The sequence below is a fragment of the Lentinula edodes genome (assembly GCF_021015755.1).
Source record: "Lentinula edodes strain Le(Bin) 0899 ss11 chromosome Unknown C8R40scaffold_20, whole genome shotgun sequence".
In the NCBI taxonomy this organism is placed as follows: domain Eukaryota; kingdom Fungi; phylum Basidiomycota; class Agaricomycetes; order Agaricales; family Omphalotaceae; genus Lentinula; species Lentinula edodes.
The window spans coordinates 692371-712695 of NW_025764326.1; the positions used below are offsets into that span (position 1 = coordinate 692371).

Sequence of the window (20325 nt, forward strand, 5' to 3'; positions counted from 1 at the left end):
TCTTACCTTAGATACTGTATGATACGGCCCCCAAGAGCGGCTGAAAAATGTCTACGGATCATCCAGATTCCAATTCAAGCTCAGTGGTAGACCCGCCTGCGTCTCTGGATTCTTTATTTTCACCCAAGCAAGCTACCTTTGGAGAGGCAGAGGCTCGCGCGCGAGAGTCTATCGCGGAATCTGAGCTCAGTGACATATCTCTAGATGACGAGAAAATGGAAGACCTGGACGTGAGTGACAGCACCGTTGATCAGACGGACTCAACAACACCAGCCGAACTGTTTCTGCCAACGAAGCCGTTCGAGTTGGATCTGAATGAGACACATTCTGGCTCCACTTCATCTCACAAGAAATCTGCATCACTCGCCACCCTTCACTCCGGTCGTCATATATCTCTTCTCGTCAATCACGATGAGCAGGCACCAGGAAGTCGAGTCAGTTTAGATGGCCAGCATAAACTACAAGAAGAATTTGCTCGGTTACAGAAGGAGAAAGATTCAGAGAATCTAAAGGGTCCTCCTACCCCCGGTTTCAGCGCTGGTATCGATTGGGGTGAGTTGCCACCGCCTGGTTCTACTGTCTATAACTGACGCGGGCCATGTAGACTTCTGGGGTGCTGTTATATCGGGTTCGTGGCTTCCTATCTCTCCTCTAGATCTCATGAAATATCAACGAGTCCGAAGATTATCAACAATTTGCTTCTGAAAGATCAGACGAGTTAGCGCAGGCTATTGCAAAAGGCATACCACCGACACTAAGAGGAATGATGTGGCAGTTGATGTACTGTCTCTGGTTTCATGATGTTTTTCTCCGATTCGGCTCATCCTTGTTTAGGGCTGCATCTAAAGATCCCGAACTTGAGAGTACATACCTCAAGCTCCTGAAGGAAAGCAGTATCCACGAGAAAGCCATCTTGCGTGATTTGGGAAGGTCAAATACCGACGTTCTATGTATTTGATTTCAATTAACAGACCATTTCAGAACGTTCCCTCATCATGACTTTTTTACTGATGGGCAGGGTATAGGACAAGAGAATCTGTATAACGTTCTGAAAGCCTATTCAATGTAGGTCAAATTTCAAACGATGCATCTGCTCGTTGTCACCGGAACATTAGATACGATCCTCAAGTTGGTTACTGCCAAGGGTTACCTTTTGTTGTCGCAATCTTATTGCTGAATGTAGGTGAAATGTCGTGAGCACCGTCTCTACATTAACCTCTTTTTCATCACAGATGCCAGATGAAGAAGCCTTCTCGCTCCTAGTTCGTCTGATGCAGGTTTACGACCTCCGGGGACATTTTTTACCTGAGATGCCGAAGCTTCAACTTCGACTGGTAAGCGGCAAGAATTTCTTGACCCAATTTTGATTTTACCAATTCTCGTGTAGTTTCAGGTGTGCAGGATTGATAATTCGATTCGGGATGATTTTTTGACCAAATCGTAGTTTGACCGCCTGATAGAAGAGCTCCTTCCGGTTCTCCATGTACATTTCCTCCGAGAAGGAATCAAATCGAGTATGTTCTGTTCACAGTGGTTTCTGACAATGTTCAGTTATCGGTCGGTACGCTCTCTGTCAAACAGTTCCCGTCTAACCTTTGGTTTTATAGCTTCCCACTTGACATTGTTTTCCGAATATACGACAATTGCCTGGCTAGTGGTATCGAAGCCATCTTTGGCTTCAGTATTGCGCTCCTTCGCAAAAACGAAGACCTACTTTTAAATCTCAAGTTTGACGAAATCCTTGCGTTTCTGAACACACGACTTTTTGATCGGTACAAGGTATGATGTTCAGTTAAACCTTGCAACTGTAATCCATATGCACGTAGGTTTATTCTGTTGAAGGCGGCAAAGAAGAAAAGGAGATACAATATCAAGTAAACGAATTCGTGAACGATGCTGTCTCCCTTCGAATCACAGCTTTCATGCTGGACAGCTACAGCCATGAATACGAGGATATGGTCGTAAGTTTTACCGTCTAATGTCTGATATTTCAAATGGGTTCAAAATTTCCTGTTAGCGAGAAAAAAATAAACATACCGCAGAAATTGATGAGCTTCAGAGCAGCAATCGTGCCTTATCAGCGCAAGTGTGAGCGGCCGTCTTTTCTCAATGCGTCGCAATAAGTGAACAACTCCTGCAGAAAAAGACTCGAGTCAAACTTTGCACAACTGAACGTAGAGCATGTTGAGTTATTGGTGAGCTGAGGAATCTTCTGGCCTGTTTCAATGTGAAGTCACATCGATCAGAATGAACTGGTCAAAGCTAGACTTCGGAACGAAGAAATGGAAGGGGAGCTTGTCCGATACAAACTGCTGTAAGGTCTTGTTCTATTTGTCACTGGATTAATTTTCCATTTGTCCCCTAGATATGCTGAAGCCATGCATGAGAATGAAGATGCGCAGTCCTCCCATCGTATGTCAATAAATCAGATCTTCGGCGGGCTGAAGAGAGGGAGTGGTTCTAAGGCGTCTTAACATGTTTCCTTGCGGGTGTAATACACTCATCCTATGGCAGCACTATTGCATCGTTATGTAGGACTTATGTACATACGCAGGTTGTTCAGGCATGGTCCTGTGATTTTCGAGTGTCATACATTACATTGGTTGACTGGCCTTCGGAGTCTATACAGTATGTGAAATAAACAGTGTAAACTTGGTTCCGACTTTCATGTCCCGATGGCTTGTTGACGGCTGGCAAGTAATTATTGGCATTGAAACTCATGTCCAGATCAAGTCCAGTCAAAAACTATTCTCAAGGGCACCAACTTCACTTCTGAATGATGCACCTAATACACGATACAACGCGTTTGACGCAGCATTACCTGGTACTTTACCGCGTCTGAATAGGAAATGCCTTGATCTTGCCCTCAGAGCAGCCTTTGCTCTCCGCTGCTCTGTAAATAAGCAATCTTCCTTCGACAGAAAACACTACTTTTACTTTGATCAACCCACGGGTTACCAGATAACTCAACATTATTCACCATTCGCAGTCAACGGTCAATATACGTCTCCAAAAATTGGACTTCCTATTCGAATCAAGCAGATACAATTGGAGCAGGTACGTTGTTCAGACCAATATGTTACAAGGCTAACCTGTATCTTTCCGACAGGATACTGCGAAGTCTATTACAAATGCTCGTACACGTACCGCGCTCATTGACCTGAATCGAGCAGGAGCTGGCTTGCTGGAGATTGTCACTGAACCTGACTTCAGGACTGCAGGGCAAGCTGCAGAGTACGTACGGTCGCTGCAGGAGCTTTTGCGCGCTGTGGGAGTCAGCGACGGGAACATGGAAGCAGTGAGTCCTTTTGGGCTTTCTTTTATCAAATCCGCCTATCCTTCTTATCTAGGGATCCTTGCGTTGTGATGTGAACGTGTCCATAAATCGACCTGGAGAACCTCCTGGGATGCGTACCGAGGTCAAAAACATCAACAGTATCAAGTTCATGGTCGCTGCAATAGGTTGCTATTTGCGTTGTCATTCTTGCGTTGCTATCTAACATGAACGTTGTAGAGTACGAAATTCAACGACAAAAGACTATTTTAGAAACGCTGGGACCCAAACTAAAAGTACCACAGGAAACGCGTGGTTTCAATTCAGAAACTTGGAAAACATTCAAACTGCGTTCAAAAGAGGATGCTCCTGACTACCGTTATATGCCGGATCCTAATCTCGGAGTTCTAGTCCTTAGTGAGGTCTGCAACACAATGTCCATTTTTGCTTACACTTACAACAACATGTAGGAACATATCGAAGCAGTACGCCGGGAGATGCCCCCGCTTCCAGATGACACTCGCCTGCGATTAATACAAACATATTCCTCTTCTGGTGTGACTGAAAGAAATATTGATGTCCTCATGAACCTCGACGCGGTCCGAGACATAGCCTATGATGGTGTTGTTGAGGATACTGTTATTGGTGCGGTTGCTTATTTCGAACTTTGCTCTCAAGGCAGAGATCCTAAATTCGTAATGGACTGGTCAGCATTCAGTTTTTGTGCTTTCGTGTGTGATTGACAATTATATGGTTTGCTAGGATAATCCAGAACTTCCTTGGACAACTTTTTGCTCTTGGGAAGCCCTTCAGCACCGAATATATCCCTGTCGCGCAGATGGGTGACTTATTGGATCTCATCACCACGAAGCAAATAACGCGACCGTCTGCAAAGCTTCTTCTCAAACGCATGCTCGTTTCTCCATCAGATATACCAGTTAGGCAATTGGCAGAAAAAATGGACGTGCTGTCTTCTGTCGATGAGCATTCCAATTCATCCTCCAACGATGATTCCCTCCGCGATGTTTGCATACGCGCTATAGATGCACTGCCGTCGGAAATTGCAGCAATACAAGCCGGAAATGAGAATGTTATGAACAAAGTCATCGGCTGGATCATGCGACAAACTAAGGGGAAGGTGGATGTAAATCGGGCTAAGGACATACTGAAGCAGTTGCTGTCTCGATGACTTGGATTACACGTACTACATGTACAGAGCATTGTCACCCAATCTATGTACATTGGCCTTCTAAACTTCAAGACCTGCCGCGGCTTTGTGAGCCCCTCTGAAACCTTGTCGTAACAGGCCATGAAGCCAAGCTTGCATCTTATACGCACGAGCTTGAGAATCCATGAAGGTTTCAGTCAAGACTACCAAAGTCAAGGATTTTTCGTATTTCCTGTAAGATGAAGACTGTGACTAACGCTTGATAGAGGCAACGAAGGATTTACTCACCACCAACATCTGAAGTATTCTAGCAATAACTCGAAAGATAATAATCCGCGCACCCTCATTTCGCCAATAAGGCGTTCTTGATCACTACGCCACACCGATTGTAAGCAGAATTTGGCTGTAACCAGGAAAATGCGCTGTGTTTGGATGAGTAGCAACTCCAAGGAGGAACGACGATGCTAACTGACAATATTTGAATGCGTGGTAGCTAGTGCGTGGTCTAAACTCCTGTAAAGCGGGTTCATTACTGTGGGCTGGTAATGTAATAGCACCCACCTAGTCAGATCATTCAGTTTAAGCACCATGAGCACTCTACGAGGAACTCTTCTCAAGACGTCGAACACAGAGACAAGTAAGCCCTCGCGGGTAACTACAGCAGTGCGTATGGCTTCCATTTCTTCTTCGCTCTGTGGTAAAGCACTCATCATTCCAGATGCCCTTTCGAAAGATACAGTAGCATCAGATTGCCCGTCATCCCAAGTTCCCTCTAAGGCTGCCCGTCCAGTCATAGCAGCCTCGAAGACCGGATACTACGTTCTAATCAGCCCTAGATATAAAAAAAGAGACCTGAAGAAATGCACCAATTCAGGACCTATGTTCCCGACAAGTTCAGCGTACTTCCTACGATCTGCATTTACAGATGGTGAAGCAGGAGCCAGAAGCGACAACCAGAACCTGCTGTAGTTGATGCGCAATTGGTCGTCTATGTCAAAATATTGCCCATGGTCGAGAAGAACAATTTCAAAGTTGTACGGCGATTTAGAAAGCATAGGGGCGGGTCGAATAAGCAAGTTCCCTGATTGTTCAAGCGAATGAGATGTGAATAACAGGGAATATCATAATTTGAATACCAGGGTGAGGATCCTTAACTAGTAATTAGCAAGAGCAACAGACAGTGTGTGTGAGACGTACTGCGTGGAACCAGCCGTTGATGAAAACCATTCGATTGAAAATCCGAGAGAGCTCTACAGCGACCTTATTGCGGTCAATATTCGCTTCGGCGAGATACTCTAGATCATCAACTCTTCCACCCTGGATGTATTCCATGACAAGGATTCTCTTCTTTGCAAATATCACTTTGGGTATATATAGTGACGTTCGGATACTCTCGAATTCATGAACGGTCTTCGCAGCATTCGACGCTTCGTGGACAAAATCCATTTCCTTGGGTAGATTGATACGCATTTCCTCCTATAGGCAACCAGTCAGACAAGTTGGGTTGGATTCGAGGACCGCGCGCACTCCTAGCCATGTCAGCTCGAACTCCGGGAACCAATACTTGATCCATCCTGGAAGGGAGAGAGTCAAGGGTCGTGAAAGTAGAAGATGTCATTTATCACACCTAAGGAAACCTCTACCATTTCCATGTCGACGTCGGCAAACTCAGCTAGATGTGGATGTTGCAACTAAGTACAGAGATGTAAGCTGAAACTCCTCAAATTGGGTCGGAATGAGCGACAAACCTTGACGGCTACTTTTTCGCCAGTCTCTCGAAGAGATGCGACATGGACTTGAGCCAAACTAGCCACACCAACGGGTTTCGGGTCGAAGTCCACAAACAACTCATTAATGGATTTGCCCATATCAGATTGGAACATGGTGTTCACTGCTTCGTAAGGCGTCGGCTCACATTGATCCTGCAAGCTGGAGAACACCATAAACTGATGAAGTTTCTCGTAGTTTCCAAAACGCACGGTCTCATGGTACTTGTCCACTCCTTCGGAAGCACAATTATGGATGCCATATGTTGCCCAAGTTTGATAAATATGCCTAGAAAGAGGTTCGAACGTAAATTTCGCGAGCTTCAGCAAACTATATTCAGGCACCTCCGTTTGCGAGCAAAGCTTTCAATAGTCTTGTTGCGCTTCGTGTGTGGCATTCAGAATACGCCGCAAACTGCTCGCTTTCAGATGCATAAGATTTTAAAAAAGTGATTTTGTAGTCAATCACGCCCAAGATAGCGGCCTCTGAGAATGGGATTGAGTGGAACGAAACAATTGCAATGAACGTATCACGTACTTGCTACCCGTGAGCAACGACTTCCAGCCAATAATGCATGTCGAAATGGTTTGTACTTGTGGTATGCAAGTATCCCTGCACCAGTAGTAAGGAGCAATGAGCCGACGATCCAAATATTTTGGTCTGACTTGGAATGTCCAGATTTAGATCGTTGGGTGTAAGTCCAGCTGTTAATCCTTTCAGAGTGAAATGGTTGCCTGGACGGAGGCACGATGAAGATAAGAGTTTGCCTTTTAAGTGTTGATTCAAGACATCGTCGTTGAAAGCACAGACGTAACATGGAAGACGTTCATCAACTTTGAGTTTTATATTGGACCGAATCCCATGAAGGAACGCGACTCATCTCGTGAATTTCAATTCGTGCCATTATTTATATACTTTATTTGTACATTGTATGATACATACCCCTGACACACCCAGTCCATCGCTTACGATGGTTGCCTACTTTTTTTTCTGCTCAGCTGCAAACAACTCGTCAATGGCCGATGCGCTACTTCTCAGGACCTCCCACTACATAGATATCAGAATAAGAATGGCGAGATTGGCACTGAAATAACAGAACCTGGTCTAGTGCCAAGGAGATACCCTTCTTCCCCGGTTTCATTGATTGTTCTGTGTCACCGTAGAATTCGCGAATGTCGACAAAGGTACTCCCTTTGAAACTGTAAAGTATGAGTATTTGAGTAGTTTGAACAAAGAGAGAACGAACGAGCGAACAGTGGCTCTTTTCTTTTTTCCTAGGTCGATATATTTATCACCTTCAGGGCTCTCTTTAATTAATGAGCCATTATTTGAAGATGTGGGCTTTGATTGAACACGGTAAGTTGAGCTTGGTCCATTAGGGATATTGAGACGCACCACAGGCTTTGATTTCACTGGTTTTGGCTCTTCTTCTTCCTCTTCTTCTTCTTCATCCTCACTTTCAGAGTCTTTTTGCTTCTTGACTCCTTAGTTCAATGTGGATTATAGGTCGTAAGATTACAGTACCATGACAAACTTTGGCTTCTTGACACCGCGTTTCAACGATTTACTTGGTGCTACAGCAGCAGATTGGGCAGGGATTTCAGAGTCATCGCTCGCCTGATGGGCTTTTCGTTTCACCATGACTGACTTGAGGTACAAAACTGTACAAAACCAAGTCGAGAAGGTGAGGCAGAAAGAGTCAAAGACTTGCCCTCGGTTTGTCAGCAAATTGCACATTGCATCGGGCGTGACGAAGATTTTGCTTTCTGCCTTCGAGTGCTTTACCTACTTTCATCCACAAATCGGCCAGAATTTTCGTGGTTTTCGCGACTGAATCGTCGTGAACAATGAAGATTCTACACAAATCTAAGAGGACGGTTCCACCTGTAAGGATGGTTTTGTGCCGTGAGAGGACGCGTATTCTAACTGGACTCTGTCTTTCTAGCCTCCTCAAGTTGCAGATCTAATAACGAGATTGATAAACACACCGGACGATGCTCTGGCTCAGACACTGGAGGAGATTGATGCCTGGAAGTGGCAACGCTCCGATCTGAATGCCTGGATAAAGGTGCTCAATAAGTTCGACACTGTTCTAGAAGACGTCATCCGCGAATATGATATCGACAAACTACAAGTCCGAGAATTCAGTACAGAATCCAAGAAGATGGTCTCTGAAATTCTTAAATTCGAGCGACTTTTGCTCGAGAACTCCACCAATCGAAAGATGTTCAACTCTTATGATGTGCGTAATCCATTTGTGACCATGAAATACCTTTCTCAAGCGTCACAAAAAACAGCGATTGAACAGCTTTCTCTTCGCTTCGGATCTGGACGTTCTGATTCTAGCTCTGAAGCTGCTTTTAAGACCTTCACAGCAGTACTCAGCGCAGCCAGCTGTCTCACAAGCACTGAATATATCTACGCCACGTTTATTGTCTTTGGCCAAACGATGGCCTCACCTCCGTGAATACGGAATTGATCTCGTCGATTTGGCTAACGCGCAAGGAAGCTTGGAAATTGACGCTCTCCCGAGCGAGGCCCGTGAAGTCGACTTCAGCTTTTACCGGAAAGATGCCGGATCCTCTCAAATAAAACCAGAGGCTGATCCTAATGATCTTTCATCCTCACGCAAACTCTCTTCCACAACTCCGATCGCCGCAGGCGCAGTCGCAGTCCATTTGGACGAGCAAACTTTACGATCAAAGACTGCAATGGATGTCCTGGCTGACGCCATCCGTACACATGAAATTCCGGATTCGGAGAAGTTTGATTTGCTCTGCCGTATACGAGCGGCCACAACACTAGCGAAAGGACGCGAAGCCGAAAGAGAAAAGCTTGTTCATGTCCGCTTGCTTTCTATCGCCATCTTTGGACATACGCACCCGGAAAGCCAAGCGTTATCCACTCTCTTTTTGTTCGAGCCGGATCTCATCCCACATGTTGCCGAGCTATTGCAGGTTGGCCGCGGAATTTCTGTTCACATCCAAACCGCTGCCATCGCTGCTCTGGACGCAATGGCGCGGTATCGGTCCAAGGTCCATGAAGTTCTCACTTCGGTCAACGCTGGAGTCAACCACGGAATACTGATGGGACTTTTACGCAAAACCATAAGTGATATCTCAAGTTCCGACTGCAAGATCCCTCACAGTTTCGTCGAAGCGCTGCTGTCTTTTGTGACATTCATTGCATCTCATGCATCAGGAGGCAACATGATTGTCGGAGCTGGCCTCATTCCTTTGTTGATTCAGATTCTCGAGAATCGACTACCGACGCGGTTACAAGTCGTGTCGAAGACGATGCAACTTATTGACAATGTACTGTATAGTTTTGCGAACGCCTTCACCGTGTTTTGTTCCTCGCATGGTGTGGAAGCTTTGGTTGACAGAATCGAGGTAGATTCCTTTTTTACATTTTATGTAATATTCACTGAAAATAATCTTTCGCAGTTTGAGGTGGACCTAGATATTCGTGAACATGGTGATCAGCAGAAATCACGTCAGATTTTCGGATCGCATGGTGCGTTCTGTGAGATTATAGCTTATTTTCGGGCTCAATCTTTTCTTCAGGGGAGCTGCCTGTTGTACGAGCTGCTGTCCTGAAACACATCTTGCGTTCCATGCACCGTATGATGCAGTCATCCGGGACATTGGAAGGCTTGAGGGGCCTCATCGATATGTCTATATTGAAATCGATTAAGAAAATCATCGAATACAGAGGTCTCTTCGGACCAAGTGTCCTCCCTATTGGTACGTTGTTACTTTTAACCCTCGGCTCGTCTGCTTAATCGAACTTCAGCGATCAACATAATGGCTACGTTCGTTCACAACGAGCCAGGTTCTTTAACCGTCATCCAGGAAGCCGGATTGCCCGAAACGTTCTACAAGTCAATTGAGCTCGGACTAGAACCGGCTATCGAGGTACGTTTATTTCTGATTTTCATGTCTGCTTTTGTTCAAAATGTTCTATCATGAGTAGGTGCTTCAAGCTATACCCAATGCTCTCGGAGCACTTTGTTTGAACGAAGTCGGACAGTCTCTAATTGCTGCCCATCCAAGCATTATTCCAGCCATTTTCTCAATATTCACTTCTGATCGTCACCTCAAGATTCTTCTGGAAAAGGAAAATGCAGTGCTTATTGGTACAGCGGTCGACGAGCTCATTCGTCATCACCCATTCCTCAAGGCTCCTGTCTTCCAGGCGCTCAAGAGTACTATGACAAAGATAGAAGAACTGGGACATGCCTATGTTCCGCCCGATGACATTCGCAACTGGTATCAACTCACGGTCGCCCGACCTTCGCCTTCTTCTACTTCCGAAGATGTAGACAAGATGGAAGGGGTTGAATCTTCGGAAGGAAAGGAATCATCACCTCCGCCACCTCCGGCTTATACAGCTGCGTTGCTTGAGCCCCACAGCGAGGAGGCCATGAGGTTGCATGAAAATAACATAATATCGTTCATTGACATTCTTGGCAGAGTAAGCATTAATAGGGTCAGTCATGGTACCAGTACTGACTCTTCTCAATCAGTTCTTGGAAGGTCTTTTTCAACACACCCCACATTGTCGTGACTTCATATCTCAAACCAATGGCCTAGTTTGTTTGGGCAGGTTGACCGCGCTACCATGTCTCCCCTATGATTTTGCTAACAGTGTTGCCTCTGATTCGATGGTTCAAACAATGCGCACCTTGACCGAAGTGGCTATGAGTGAGACACTTCAGCAGATGTCGCAGCTTGTAAAAGAATCCCTCGAAGCGACACAAGAGTTCTGGTCTGATGATACCGAGGACTCTAAATTGTTGTCGCTTTTGGATGTTACCGGTGAGTTTATTTATTACCATCTTCGATTCTGGCAGATATCGATGTATACACACAGATGAGGAATATGTCAATAAGAACTTCTATTTCCGTAACTTGATCACGCTTCACGTCCGGGTTACATTACTTTCGGATGTTTTCTCCACCGCTGGCTACGCTCATGGACGGGGTGCCATCAGTCTTCTTCAGAATTTGATGACTAGTACAACGCCACAAGTAATTGCAGACCTAGGTTCATTACACCGGGCCGGAATTTGGGAAAATATTGTGCTGAAGGCAGCCCTCGCTGCGAAAGGGATAGAGGTATATCAAACCCCGAGTGCCTCTCCACTCGACCAATCACCAAATCATCGAACTATTGACCTACCAGTACAAGGACCTTCCGTACCCGCTTCTGCGCCCAACGGTGCTGTCGAGAATGGCGCGTCAACGTCAACATCTACTCCTACGAAAGAAACGCATACCAGACACGCCGGACCAAAGGAGTTCAACGCCACAGCCTTAAAACATATCACACACGGCATACCCACTGCTTTATCACCGTTTTTCCAAGGTAAGCTTGTGTACTGAATCTGACTGACAAATTGTTTATCTTTCATTCACTATTCTCAGCCATGGTCAAAACGTTCCATTCTCGCAGAACTCCAGAGCAATCGCAAAAGAAGCAGATGATCGAGTCTTCCGCAACAGTTGCAGATGTGTTACTGAAGCATTTATCTGCTAAGAGTGACAGTCAGTCAACTTTTGATCAACTTCGTCGTTCTGAATCTCAATACATCTAGTCGAGGACAAATCCACTCTGTACATCTACTATGGTGTCATGTTAGGCCTAGTTACTGTCCTCTTAATCGACGGTATGATCTCGTCTATCTACTTTGGCTCTGCTGACCTTTGTTTTCTAGAGCGCACCACCAATCATACCATCTACACTGTACAACTGTTAGCGTTCTACCGTGTTGGCGGCGTAGATGCAGTGCTGAACGTTAGCCGGAGTTTCATATCCTCAATTCGTTCCATTGTCCCCATTCGCGAAGAGGATCGATCTCCTGCGCAAACACAGGAACTTCTCCATGCGTTCAGTGGACTGAAAATAGTTTTGCATTTGCTACATCCTTTAGTATCCTCCAAACCATTGTTTGAATCAGGTCAAACTAACATTGTTGTCACCAAGGACAAGAAGGATACTGATGATGATTACTTCGAACCTCACAACTTTCTCGTTCGACTTCGCTTAGCAGTTTTACCGCTACTAAAAGATATTTGGGAATCCTCGTGGTTAATCAAGGCCCCACTTGGTGTCTGCAGATCTGTTGTACAAACAGTACTAGAAGTTTTGAACAGCTCAGACGAGAGCAAAGCTAGTATTGAAACTGGACCTTCTTCCAGTACCTTCTTTCGCTCTAACGTGCTTGATGAATCGCGTATCCGCCAGCTCACCGACATGGGATTCCCTCGTGCCGCTGCCGAGCATGCTTTACGGCGCACTCACAACAATGTACCCGCAGCAACTGAAATCCTGCTGGCCAATCCTTTTTTGCCGTTCGCTGCGGAACCGGAACCAGAACCTGCCACCACCGCTTCAGGTTCCGCGGAGTTTGTCATCGACGAAAGTTCGGTAAATGAGGACGGAGCAGGTTCGGGTCCCACTACAATGCCGGCGGAGCCTGTTGATGACTCACCTTCTCCGGAACCGACAATAGGCAAGACTGTCGAGGAATGGCGCAAAGATCTTGAGGCAGCCAGGGAACCCCTCAGAGCCGGCATCAGTAGGAAGGCGTTGTCATTGGTTGACGAGCATATATCCTTGTTGTTCGACATCCATGCTGCATTTGTCCGTCCCGGTGATGCCCATCAGCCAGAGGCTATTCGCAATATAGTCGATGATATCAAAGGTTTTTCACCATACGCTTACGATGTTCAAGAGCAACCTCTGGCGAATCGCTGCCGATTATTAGCTCTGGTCCTTTCTGAAACACCGTATTCTCTCGATCCGGAGTTACGCAGCTCTCTTATGGATAGTCTTTTAGCTCTTCTGTTGTCTAATCCCGTCAGCATGGATCCGGAGAATCCAATTATTCCTCGTTGGTTGGCTGCGCATTTGTTGGTTACCGAAGCCCTCCTCACGCTATCCGAAGAACCTCGTGATATCGGCACTCCTAAGGAAGGTGAACCTATACCTTCAGAGCCTTTGTCGACTGGCCCTGCGTTGACAGATGCACGTGCGATGGTATTCGACTTCTGTCTGAAACTTCTTGCCATGCCAGATCTCCCCAGCGATGAGCTACTGTCCTCATTGCGTTTACTGGTATTGCTCACGAGAGATCACGAATATGCCTTGCAATTTGTCAAAAAAGACGGGCTCGGGATGCTCTTCAGCCGCCTTCATACTTCCCCAGTCACTGGTAGCTCATCATACATTGCTATCATTTTACGTCATATCATCGAAGACCATAAGACTGTACAGGGCATTATGCACCAATCCATTCGACGATATTTAACCAATCCTCGCAACAGAGTCCCGGACGTCTCCTCTTATCTGAAAAATTGTAGTGCAATGGCGCTGCGGGATCCCAACACTTTCATTGAGGTAACTCAAAAATTGTGTCATTTAGGATCGCCCTATGCTACGTCGTACACACTTTCTCTAAACAAGAATTCAGACGTTCCTCCCAAGAACGAAGAGTTGAAGAACACCGTGGACATGCAAGTCGATCCATCGACCGCTGATTCCTCAGAGTCTGTGGATGAAGTGATGTATTTCTTGGCAGCGGAATTAATGAAAACAGCTAAGGCACTCAACAGCGATACACCTTCTACTACTAGCAGTGCACCGTCTTCTGTCGTCGAACCCCATACTGCTCCAGATGCAGCTCACGTGCCCGGTTTGAAGGACAGTGCAGACTCTTCTACAGACAAGGCTCAGCATCTCTATATGTGCTTCCTTATGCAGTGCATGACGGAGTTATTGTTCTCCTATGATTCCTGCAAAGTTGCACTCCTCAGCTACTCTGTAAAGAAACGTACCAACACTCCTGCGAAAGAAAATCCACATTCACGATTCCGTACCTCAACAATGCATTTCCTTCTTTCAGAACTTGTTCCTTTTGATGGTCTCAATCCCCCGAACAGCCCTGAGACTCGCAGTAAGATGTCAGTTTCCACCTGGGCAATGTCCCTCTTGGTTGCTCTATGTGTAGACACCTCTTCTGGTCAGGAAGGCAGAGACATTTCGAATGACCTCGTTGCGGTGCGGAAATTTGTCCTCGAATCAATCAGCCGTGCAATCAAGGACGCATCACCCGCTGAAAGCACTGAGCTACAATACGGCCGTCTTTTTGCCTTGAGTGATCTTTGCCATCGCTTGCTCACTGTTCGCTTCAGTCCTTCCACACGAAAGCATGAAGATGGTCCCACCCAGATTTCCAAAGTCATGCTAGAGAAGAATTTCGTTGCGACTCTTACAAACACGTTGTCCGACATTGACCTCAATTATCCGAATGTACGTACGTTAGTTGTTGCAATCTTGAAACCGCTGGAATTGTTGTGAGTTACGCTTCGTTATTCTTTTGCAACAATGCTTGAACTGCATTCAAGGACGAAAGTGGCTATCAAGATGAGTCGCGCACCTGGAAAAGCTCGGGAATCGAGTAGTCCGAAAGCTGGAAGTATCTCGCCGCTATCTTCTGATGAAGAGGACGAAGAAGAAGAAAACCAAGATGCGCGTGAAGAAACGCCTGACTTGTATCGCAACTCTGCTTTGGGCATGTATGGCGGGGTAAGTTACTTGCCTCCTACCGTTGCTTGTGCAATGTTTATTAATTCGATACCATAACAGGAAATGGAAGATATGACTTATCATGGCGAAGATGAGGACATGGATGATGAGGAAGATATGGGGGAGCACGACGAAGAAATGGATTTCGATGAAGAAACGGGAAGTGAAGACACTTCGAACACTGATGAGGAAGAAGAGGCCGATGAGGATCTGGATGATGCAGAAGAAGAAGGTTGGGAAGATGAAGAAGACGATGAAGAAGATCTTGTACCGGATGAGGTTGATGAAGGTCATGAAGATGAAGAGGGGATTGTAAACCCTCACGAACCGGTGGATGAAGAGGAAATTGAGGAAGCCGAGGAAATGATGTGGCAGGTATGTTTGAAAAGTCTGTCATATCATTGATGACTTATTATGAGTAGGACATCCAAGATGATGTCGACGCCGAGGAGCTGCGAGAAGAGGATGAAGACGAAGATTCTGGTGGTAAGTAGGTCTAGTCCAATCTATTTCCAGGCTCTAAAATGAAGAATAGACCAAGGACCAATTCAGATCATTCATGAAGACGGGGAGGAACTTGATGCTGGGTCTGATGAAGAGTACGCTTCAACCTTTTTGTGAATTCAGAAGTTGTTTCTCACATAGCTTCGTGTAGCTTCGGTCATGATTTGGACTTAGTTGAAAGTGGTGACATTATGCGCGATGTTTTTAATTTCGGAGATCCAGCAGGGTCTGCTCCCAGTTTCTTCTTCCCTCGTAGGCATCGGAACCCAGGTGCGTAATTCTTTCATCGTATTCATCTAACTCGCTGACCTATCATAGTGGAAGATCATGCTCCCATGTTTGGCCGAGCTCGCAGTGGGGGATCTGCACCCCCCGAAGCTACTACGCACCCCTTACTGCTAGATGCCTCTTCACAAGCTGCTCGACCTACATCATCTACTTTCAGAGGTGCACGTAATCCGCAACGAATCATGGCCGGTGGAACGACTGAGCTTCTACAAACAATCGAGGAACTCGTCGGAGGTGGTGCCGTACAGCTTTTCCATCATATAATGACCCGAGGTCGAGGAGGAGGAGGAGCAGCAGGAGGGGTACCTGAAACTATCCGGCTCGATGTGCCCGCAGGAGCAATCATGGACCTAGGGAGACACTACCACCTTCCTCATCGTCGACCACCGGTCATTTCGGCTTCAGTAAGAATGGAGAGGAACACGCGCACTCCTCCCACCTCCTCTCAAGCCCGTACGCTGGATCCCCTGCTCACATTACAGCGATGGGCAGAGGAAGTTAAGGTCCTACACGGCGATTTAGTGGCTGACCGTGCCTCGAAATTGGCCAATCATTTGGTCAATACAATGTTACCAAACGCCATCGAAGTAGCTCAAAAAGCTACAGAGGAAGAGGCCGCCCGCGAGCGTGATGCAGAGGCTAAAGCCCAACAAGAAAAAGAAGAAGAGGAACGCAAAGAGGCAGAAGACAAAGCTCAGACCCAGATTTCAGTGGAATCTTCTGACCAACCTATTCAAAGCCAGTCATCAAAAATTGAAGGCCCGTCCGATGTGCATGATACCTCTCCAGAAGATCACCCGATGGAAGATGCGACATCCAGTGTTGGTGTCAGCGTTGCAGCCGTCCCAGAGATGGCCGACACAGAGATGGTCGACGGTACTGCTGTTACTGGACTGCAACCGCTTGAACCAGACGAGAGCAACGATGACAACGTAACAAGCCTACCTTCTGAGAATGAGGCTTCTGCTTCTGGGCAAGTGAACACTACAAATCGTGTCACTGTCATGATTCATGATAATGAAGTTGATATTACCGATACAGGCATCGACCCTACGTTTTTAGAAGCGTTACCGGACGAGATGAGGGAAGAGGTTCTGAATCAGCATGTTCGCGATCAACGAGCCGCCAGAATTGAGCGACCTGCAGATTCTCAGATCAGTGTTGAATTTTTGGATGCGCTGCCTCCTGAAATTCGTGCGGAGATTATTCAGCAAGAAGCTATGGAACGTGCTCGTCACTCAGCCGAGGTAGCTCAGTCCGCGTCTGGAGTGCCTAGAGTACCAGCAGAAATCGACCCTGCTAGTTTCATAGCAAGCTTGGATCCGACACTGCGGCAAGCTGTCTTGATGGAGCAGGACGAGGGCTTCATCCAAACTCTACCCCCTCACGTGATAGCGGAAGCGGGTCATTATCGTACTGCCCAGTCTAGACGGCTTCATGTAAGCTCTCGTGGTGTCCGCGAGACGTCTGGTGCTCCCGCCATCGTTCGTAAATTTGCCCCTCAACATGACGCTATCCAACTTCTTGACAAAGCTGGTGTTGCCGCTCTTATAAGGCTACTCTTCTTCCCTCAAGTTCTGAAGAAGACTCTGATATTCAAAGTCTTGGTCAATCTTTGCGAAAATGCGAAGACTAGAACTGAGCTCTTCAACCTTCTCCTCAGTATACTGCAAGATGGTACGGGAGATCTTGCCGCTGTTGATAAAAGCTTTGCTCAAATGTCCGTTCGAAATTCCAAAACACCGAAAGCTATAGGCAAACAGAAGTCCACCTCAGATTTAATCACTACCCTAGTGCTACCTGGGGGGCACACCGAGGCTGTGCCTGATCTTATTGCTCAGCGCTGCTTGGAGGCATTGACATATATTGTTACAGCTAACAGCTCGTCTTCATTATTCTTCCTCACTGAACATGAACTTCCCGCTGGCCTGCGCAGAGCATCATCGAAAAAGGGCAAAGGGAAAGAGAAGCAAATTCCGCAAACCCATTATCCAATCGTTCTTTTGCTAGGACTATTAGACCGGCAGTCTTTACTTCGGACGCCCTCTATTATGGAATCAGTCGTCGGTCTCCTGGCGACAGTAACTCGCCCGATCAAGGAGGCAAAACTTCAAGCACAACTGCAGCCCAGCACTTCGAAGAGTGTCACAAATGATGCTGAGAGTTCTAACAATCAAACTACCAACGGCACTGGTGACAATTCTGTCCCTGCTGTCGAAACTACACCCGCACCTCCTTCATCACTTCCCCATGATGGTATCGCTAGTGAGTTTTTCAAACCTTTTCTTCCTTTGCATTCCTAACCCTAAATGCGTTGTCGGCGTTCCTATCCCAGGTCACACCCCTACGGCCCCAGATCCGAGCACCGAGATGACACTCCAAGCAGTGGAACAGCAGATCCTACTTTCGAACCCTCCTCAAATACCTCATGCAGTGCTACGCCTAATCGTTAACATTCTTACCGTCGGCGAATGCTCATCGCGCACTTTCCAGCAGAGCTTGAACCTCATTCAGCATTTATCCTATATACCAGACACCCGCGATGTGATTGCTCAAGAACTCAAAAGCAAAGCGCAGGAGTTTGGACATACATTGTTCTCTGAACTTGATGAATTGGCGAGCGCTCTTCGGAACTCTTCTGAAACTCAGTTGAGTTCAGTGGCCTCCAAATTCTCGGCTGCTTCTTCCATACAAGCAAAACTCCTGCGGGTTTTGAAGACTATTGATTACATGTACTCCCCTCGTCCTTCCTCTGTCGGTATTGGCGCAAATCATGAAAATGAAGATACGGAAAAAGTTCAGGCAATCTACGAGTCTTTCCGTTTCGCACCTCTTTGGAAAAGTCTCGGGGATTGCTTAGCAATCATCGAGGAAAAGGCTGACACCGAGCACGTCACTACCGTACTACTTCCACTCATCGAGTCTCTAATGGTTGTGTGCAAGTATGTCGGAACAAACTCCTCCGCCAACCGAGCCTTGCACGCAACGTCCTCCCCGAGATCTCCGACTACTCCCAAGGAATCGATGGAAGATCTTTTTGTTACCTTTACCGATACCCATCGAAAGGTTTTGAACGTGATGGTCCGAAATAACCCCTCTCTTATGAGTGGTTCTTTCTCATTGTTAGTCCACAACCCTCGAGTGCTAGACTTCGACAACAAGAGGAACTACTTTACTCAGCAGCTGCATCGCAAGCCACATGCTCGCGAACATCATGGAACCATTCAGCTCAACATCCGTCGCGCTCGTGTTTTCGAAGACAGTTTCCAACAAATAATGCGAAAAACTGGTGATCAGATCAAGTATGGCAAGCTCAACATACGGTTCTATGAGGAAGAGGGTGTAGATGCAGGAGGATTAACTCGGGAGTGGTTCCAAATCCTCGCCCGCCAGATGTTCGATCCCAATAACGCTCTATTCCAACCTTGTGCAGCTGATAAGCTCACTTACCAACCCAACAAAAACTCGTGGGTCAATCCCGAACATTTGACGTTCTTCAAGTTCGTTGGACGCGTTATAGGGAAAGCTATCTATGATGGTCGCCTCCTCGATGCCTACTTTGCTCGTAGTTTGTACCGTCAACTGCTCGGAAAGCCAGTTGATTATAAGGACGTCGAATGGGTTGATCCTGAGTACTACAATTCACTTTGCTGGATTTTGGAGAATGACCCTACTCTGTTGGAACTTACCTTCAGTGTAGAGGCTGATGAAGTATGTTGATGATCCATTTTTTCCCTGGTCATCTTGCTGATCATTTTTCCAGTTTGGTGTTAATCGTATCGTCCCTCTCAAAGAAGGCGGTGATGCTATACCCGTTACCCAAGAAAATAAACGTGAATTTGTGCAGCTCTCAGCGCAATACCGTCTATATTCGTCGATCAAGGAGCAGATTGAACATCTGTCAGCTGGATTCTACGAGATCATTCCCAAGGATCTCATAACTATAGTATGTTTTATACACTGCTAGCTAAAATAGCACGCTAATGATTTTTTTTGAATTACAGTTCAATGAACAAGAATTGGAACTCCTGATTTCTGGTACTCCCGATATCGATGTTGATGAGTGGCGGGCAGCGACAGAGTACAACGGATACACTAGCTCGGATCCAAATATTGTTTGGTGGTGGCGAGCTCTCAAATCATTCAATCGTGATGAGCGAGCGAAAGTTCTGAGTTTCGCTACTGGCACATCTCGCGTGCCATTAAATGGGTTCGTGGACTTGCAGGGCGTGCAGGGAGTTCAGAAGTTCTCAATACATAGGGCATATGGCGAGTCTGATCGACTACCCCAAGCTCATACCTGTAGGTTTTTCTCAGTGTTCCAGAAACTTGCTCGTCTGAATTTACATCTTTTAGGTTTCAACCAAATTGATTTGCCGCAGTATTCTTCGTATGAAATGCTCCGCCAACAGGTCCTCTTTGCTATCAGTGAAGGTGGCGAAGGCTTTGGCTTTGTGTAATTCGGAATAAAAGATTGGAAAATACGAATACGAACCCATCTTGAAGTAGATAAAGTAGTAACAGAACATCTCATTGTAATACATCCCTCGCAATACTCTTTCAATTTGATTCTCGTTCTCCCTCACCTGACCATGTCTGCCATGTGAGAATGAGCACTTCAAATCGGCAAGTATTTATGGCCGAACCCGGATATCTTAAGCTCGAATTTGACTCCTGAGATGTCTCTGGCCATTCACCTTTTGAAATTTCGACTTCGAACACTTACGATTAG

General features: G+C 46.3%; 5 protein-coding genes across 5 annotated transcripts; 3 read left to right on the top strand and 2 right to left on the bottom strand.

The window, feature by feature from the left end:
- Positions 1-215: 215 nt before the first annotated feature.
- C8R40DRAFT_1194572 (rab-GTPase-TBC domain-containing protein) lies at positions 216-2474 on the top strand (the record flags this gene model as incomplete). The annotated part of the gene is made up of 14 exons (XM_046233072.1): positions 216-552; positions 605-628; positions 684-780; positions 835-930; positions 982-1065; positions 1116-1179; positions 1233-1334; positions 1445-1557; positions 1608-1779; positions 1827-1961; positions 2018-2088; positions 2141-2195; positions 2247-2314; positions 2366-2474. 14 exons carry the CDS (start codon positions 216-218, stop codon positions 2472-2474), a joined length of 1527 nt encoding a protein of 508 aa, XP_046085887.1.
- A 193-nt stretch (positions 2475-2667) lies between these two features.
- Positions 2668-4463, top strand: C8R40DRAFT_1046937 (Glutamyl-tRNA amidotransferase B subunit; the record flags this gene model as incomplete). The annotated part of the gene is made up of 6 exons (XM_046224400.1): positions 2668-3057; positions 3110-3298; positions 3351-3462; positions 3515-3696; positions 3745-3980; positions 4037-4463. The coding sequence occupies 6 exons, from the start codon at positions 2668-2670 to the stop codon at positions 4461-4463; spliced, it is 1536 nt and encodes a 511-aa protein (XP_046085888.1).
- Positions 4447-7081, bottom strand: C8R40DRAFT_1108048 (ABC1 family-domain-containing protein). Its single transcript, XM_046228244.1, has 13 exons — positions 6747-7081; positions 6554-6694; positions 6422-6497; positions 6191-6371; positions 6070-6133; positions 5970-6016; positions 5640-5918; positions 5579-5591; positions 5309-5523; positions 5004-5257; positions 4916-4955; positions 4731-4864; positions 4447-4674 (listed from the first exon to the last, which is right to left on the bottom strand). Exons 1-13 carry the CDS (start codon positions 7024-7026, stop codon positions 4524-4526), a joined length of 1875 nt encoding a protein of 624 aa, XP_046085889.1. The 5' UTR covers positions 7027-7081; the 3' UTR covers positions 4447-4523.
- A 12-nt stretch (positions 7082-7093) lies between these two features.
- C8R40DRAFT_1108049 (transcriptional Coactivator p15-domain-containing protein) lies at positions 7094-7986 on the bottom strand. The gene is made up of 5 exons (XM_046228245.1): positions 7734-7986; positions 7605-7682; positions 7456-7550; positions 7309-7408; positions 7094-7256 (listed from the first exon to the last, which is right to left on the bottom strand). Exons 1-5 carry the CDS (start codon positions 7944-7946, stop codon positions 7188-7190), a joined length of 555 nt encoding a protein of 184 aa, XP_046085890.1. The 5' UTR covers positions 7947-7986; the 3' UTR covers positions 7094-7187.
- A 70-nt stretch (positions 7987-8056) lies between these two features.
- C8R40DRAFT_1046668 (uncharacterized protein) lies at positions 8057-20053 on the top strand (the record flags this gene model as incomplete). The annotated part of the gene is made up of 22 exons (XM_046224380.1): positions 8057-8095; positions 8155-8451; positions 8507-9601; positions 9656-9725; positions 9776-9955; positions 10005-10126; positions 10185-10685; positions 10738-11029; positions 11085-11579; positions 11639-11758; positions 11809-11880; positions 11929-14569; positions 14621-14801; positions 14862-15176; positions 15224-15287; positions 15343-15418; positions 15487-15575; positions 15624-17858; positions 17929-19304; positions 19357-19539; positions 19598-19895; positions 19950-20053. The coding sequence occupies 22 exons, from the start codon at positions 8057-8059 to the stop codon at positions 20051-20053; spliced, it is 10845 nt and encodes a 3614-aa protein (XP_046085891.1).
- Positions 20054-20325: the final 272 nt, after the last annotated feature.

What these genes read in the sequence shown, in the direction of transcription:
- C8R40DRAFT_1108048 (XM_046228244.1), bottom strand. Translation starts at nt 7,026, where the DNA reads ATGTTACGTCTGTGCTTTCAACGACGATGTCTTGAATCAACACTTAAA. An exon ending in AGCTTTGCTCGCAAACGGAG is followed by an intron (nt 6,498 to 6,553) that starts GTGCCTGAATAT and finishes ACCTCTTTCTAG; the next exon opens with GCATATTTATCAAACTTGGG. An exon ending in AATGGTAGAGGTTTCCTTAG is followed by an intron (nt 6,017 to 6,069) that starts GTGTGATAAATG and finishes TCTCCCTTCCAG; the next exon opens with GATGGATCAAGTATTGGTTC.
- C8R40DRAFT_1108049 (XM_046228245.1), bottom strand. Translation starts at nt 7,946, where the DNA reads ATGTGCAATTTGCTGACAAACCGAGGGCAAGTCTTTGACTCTTTCTGC. An exon ending in CAGTGAAATCAAAGCCTGTG is followed by an intron (nt 7,551 to 7,604) that starts GTGCGTCTCAAT and finishes GTTCAATCAAAG; the next exon opens with CCCACATCTTCAAATAATGG. An exon ending in TCTCCTTGGCACTAGACCAG is followed by an intron (nt 7,257 to 7,308) that starts GTTCTGTTATTT and finishes ATATCTATGTAG; the next exon opens with TGGGAGGTCCTGAGAAGTAG.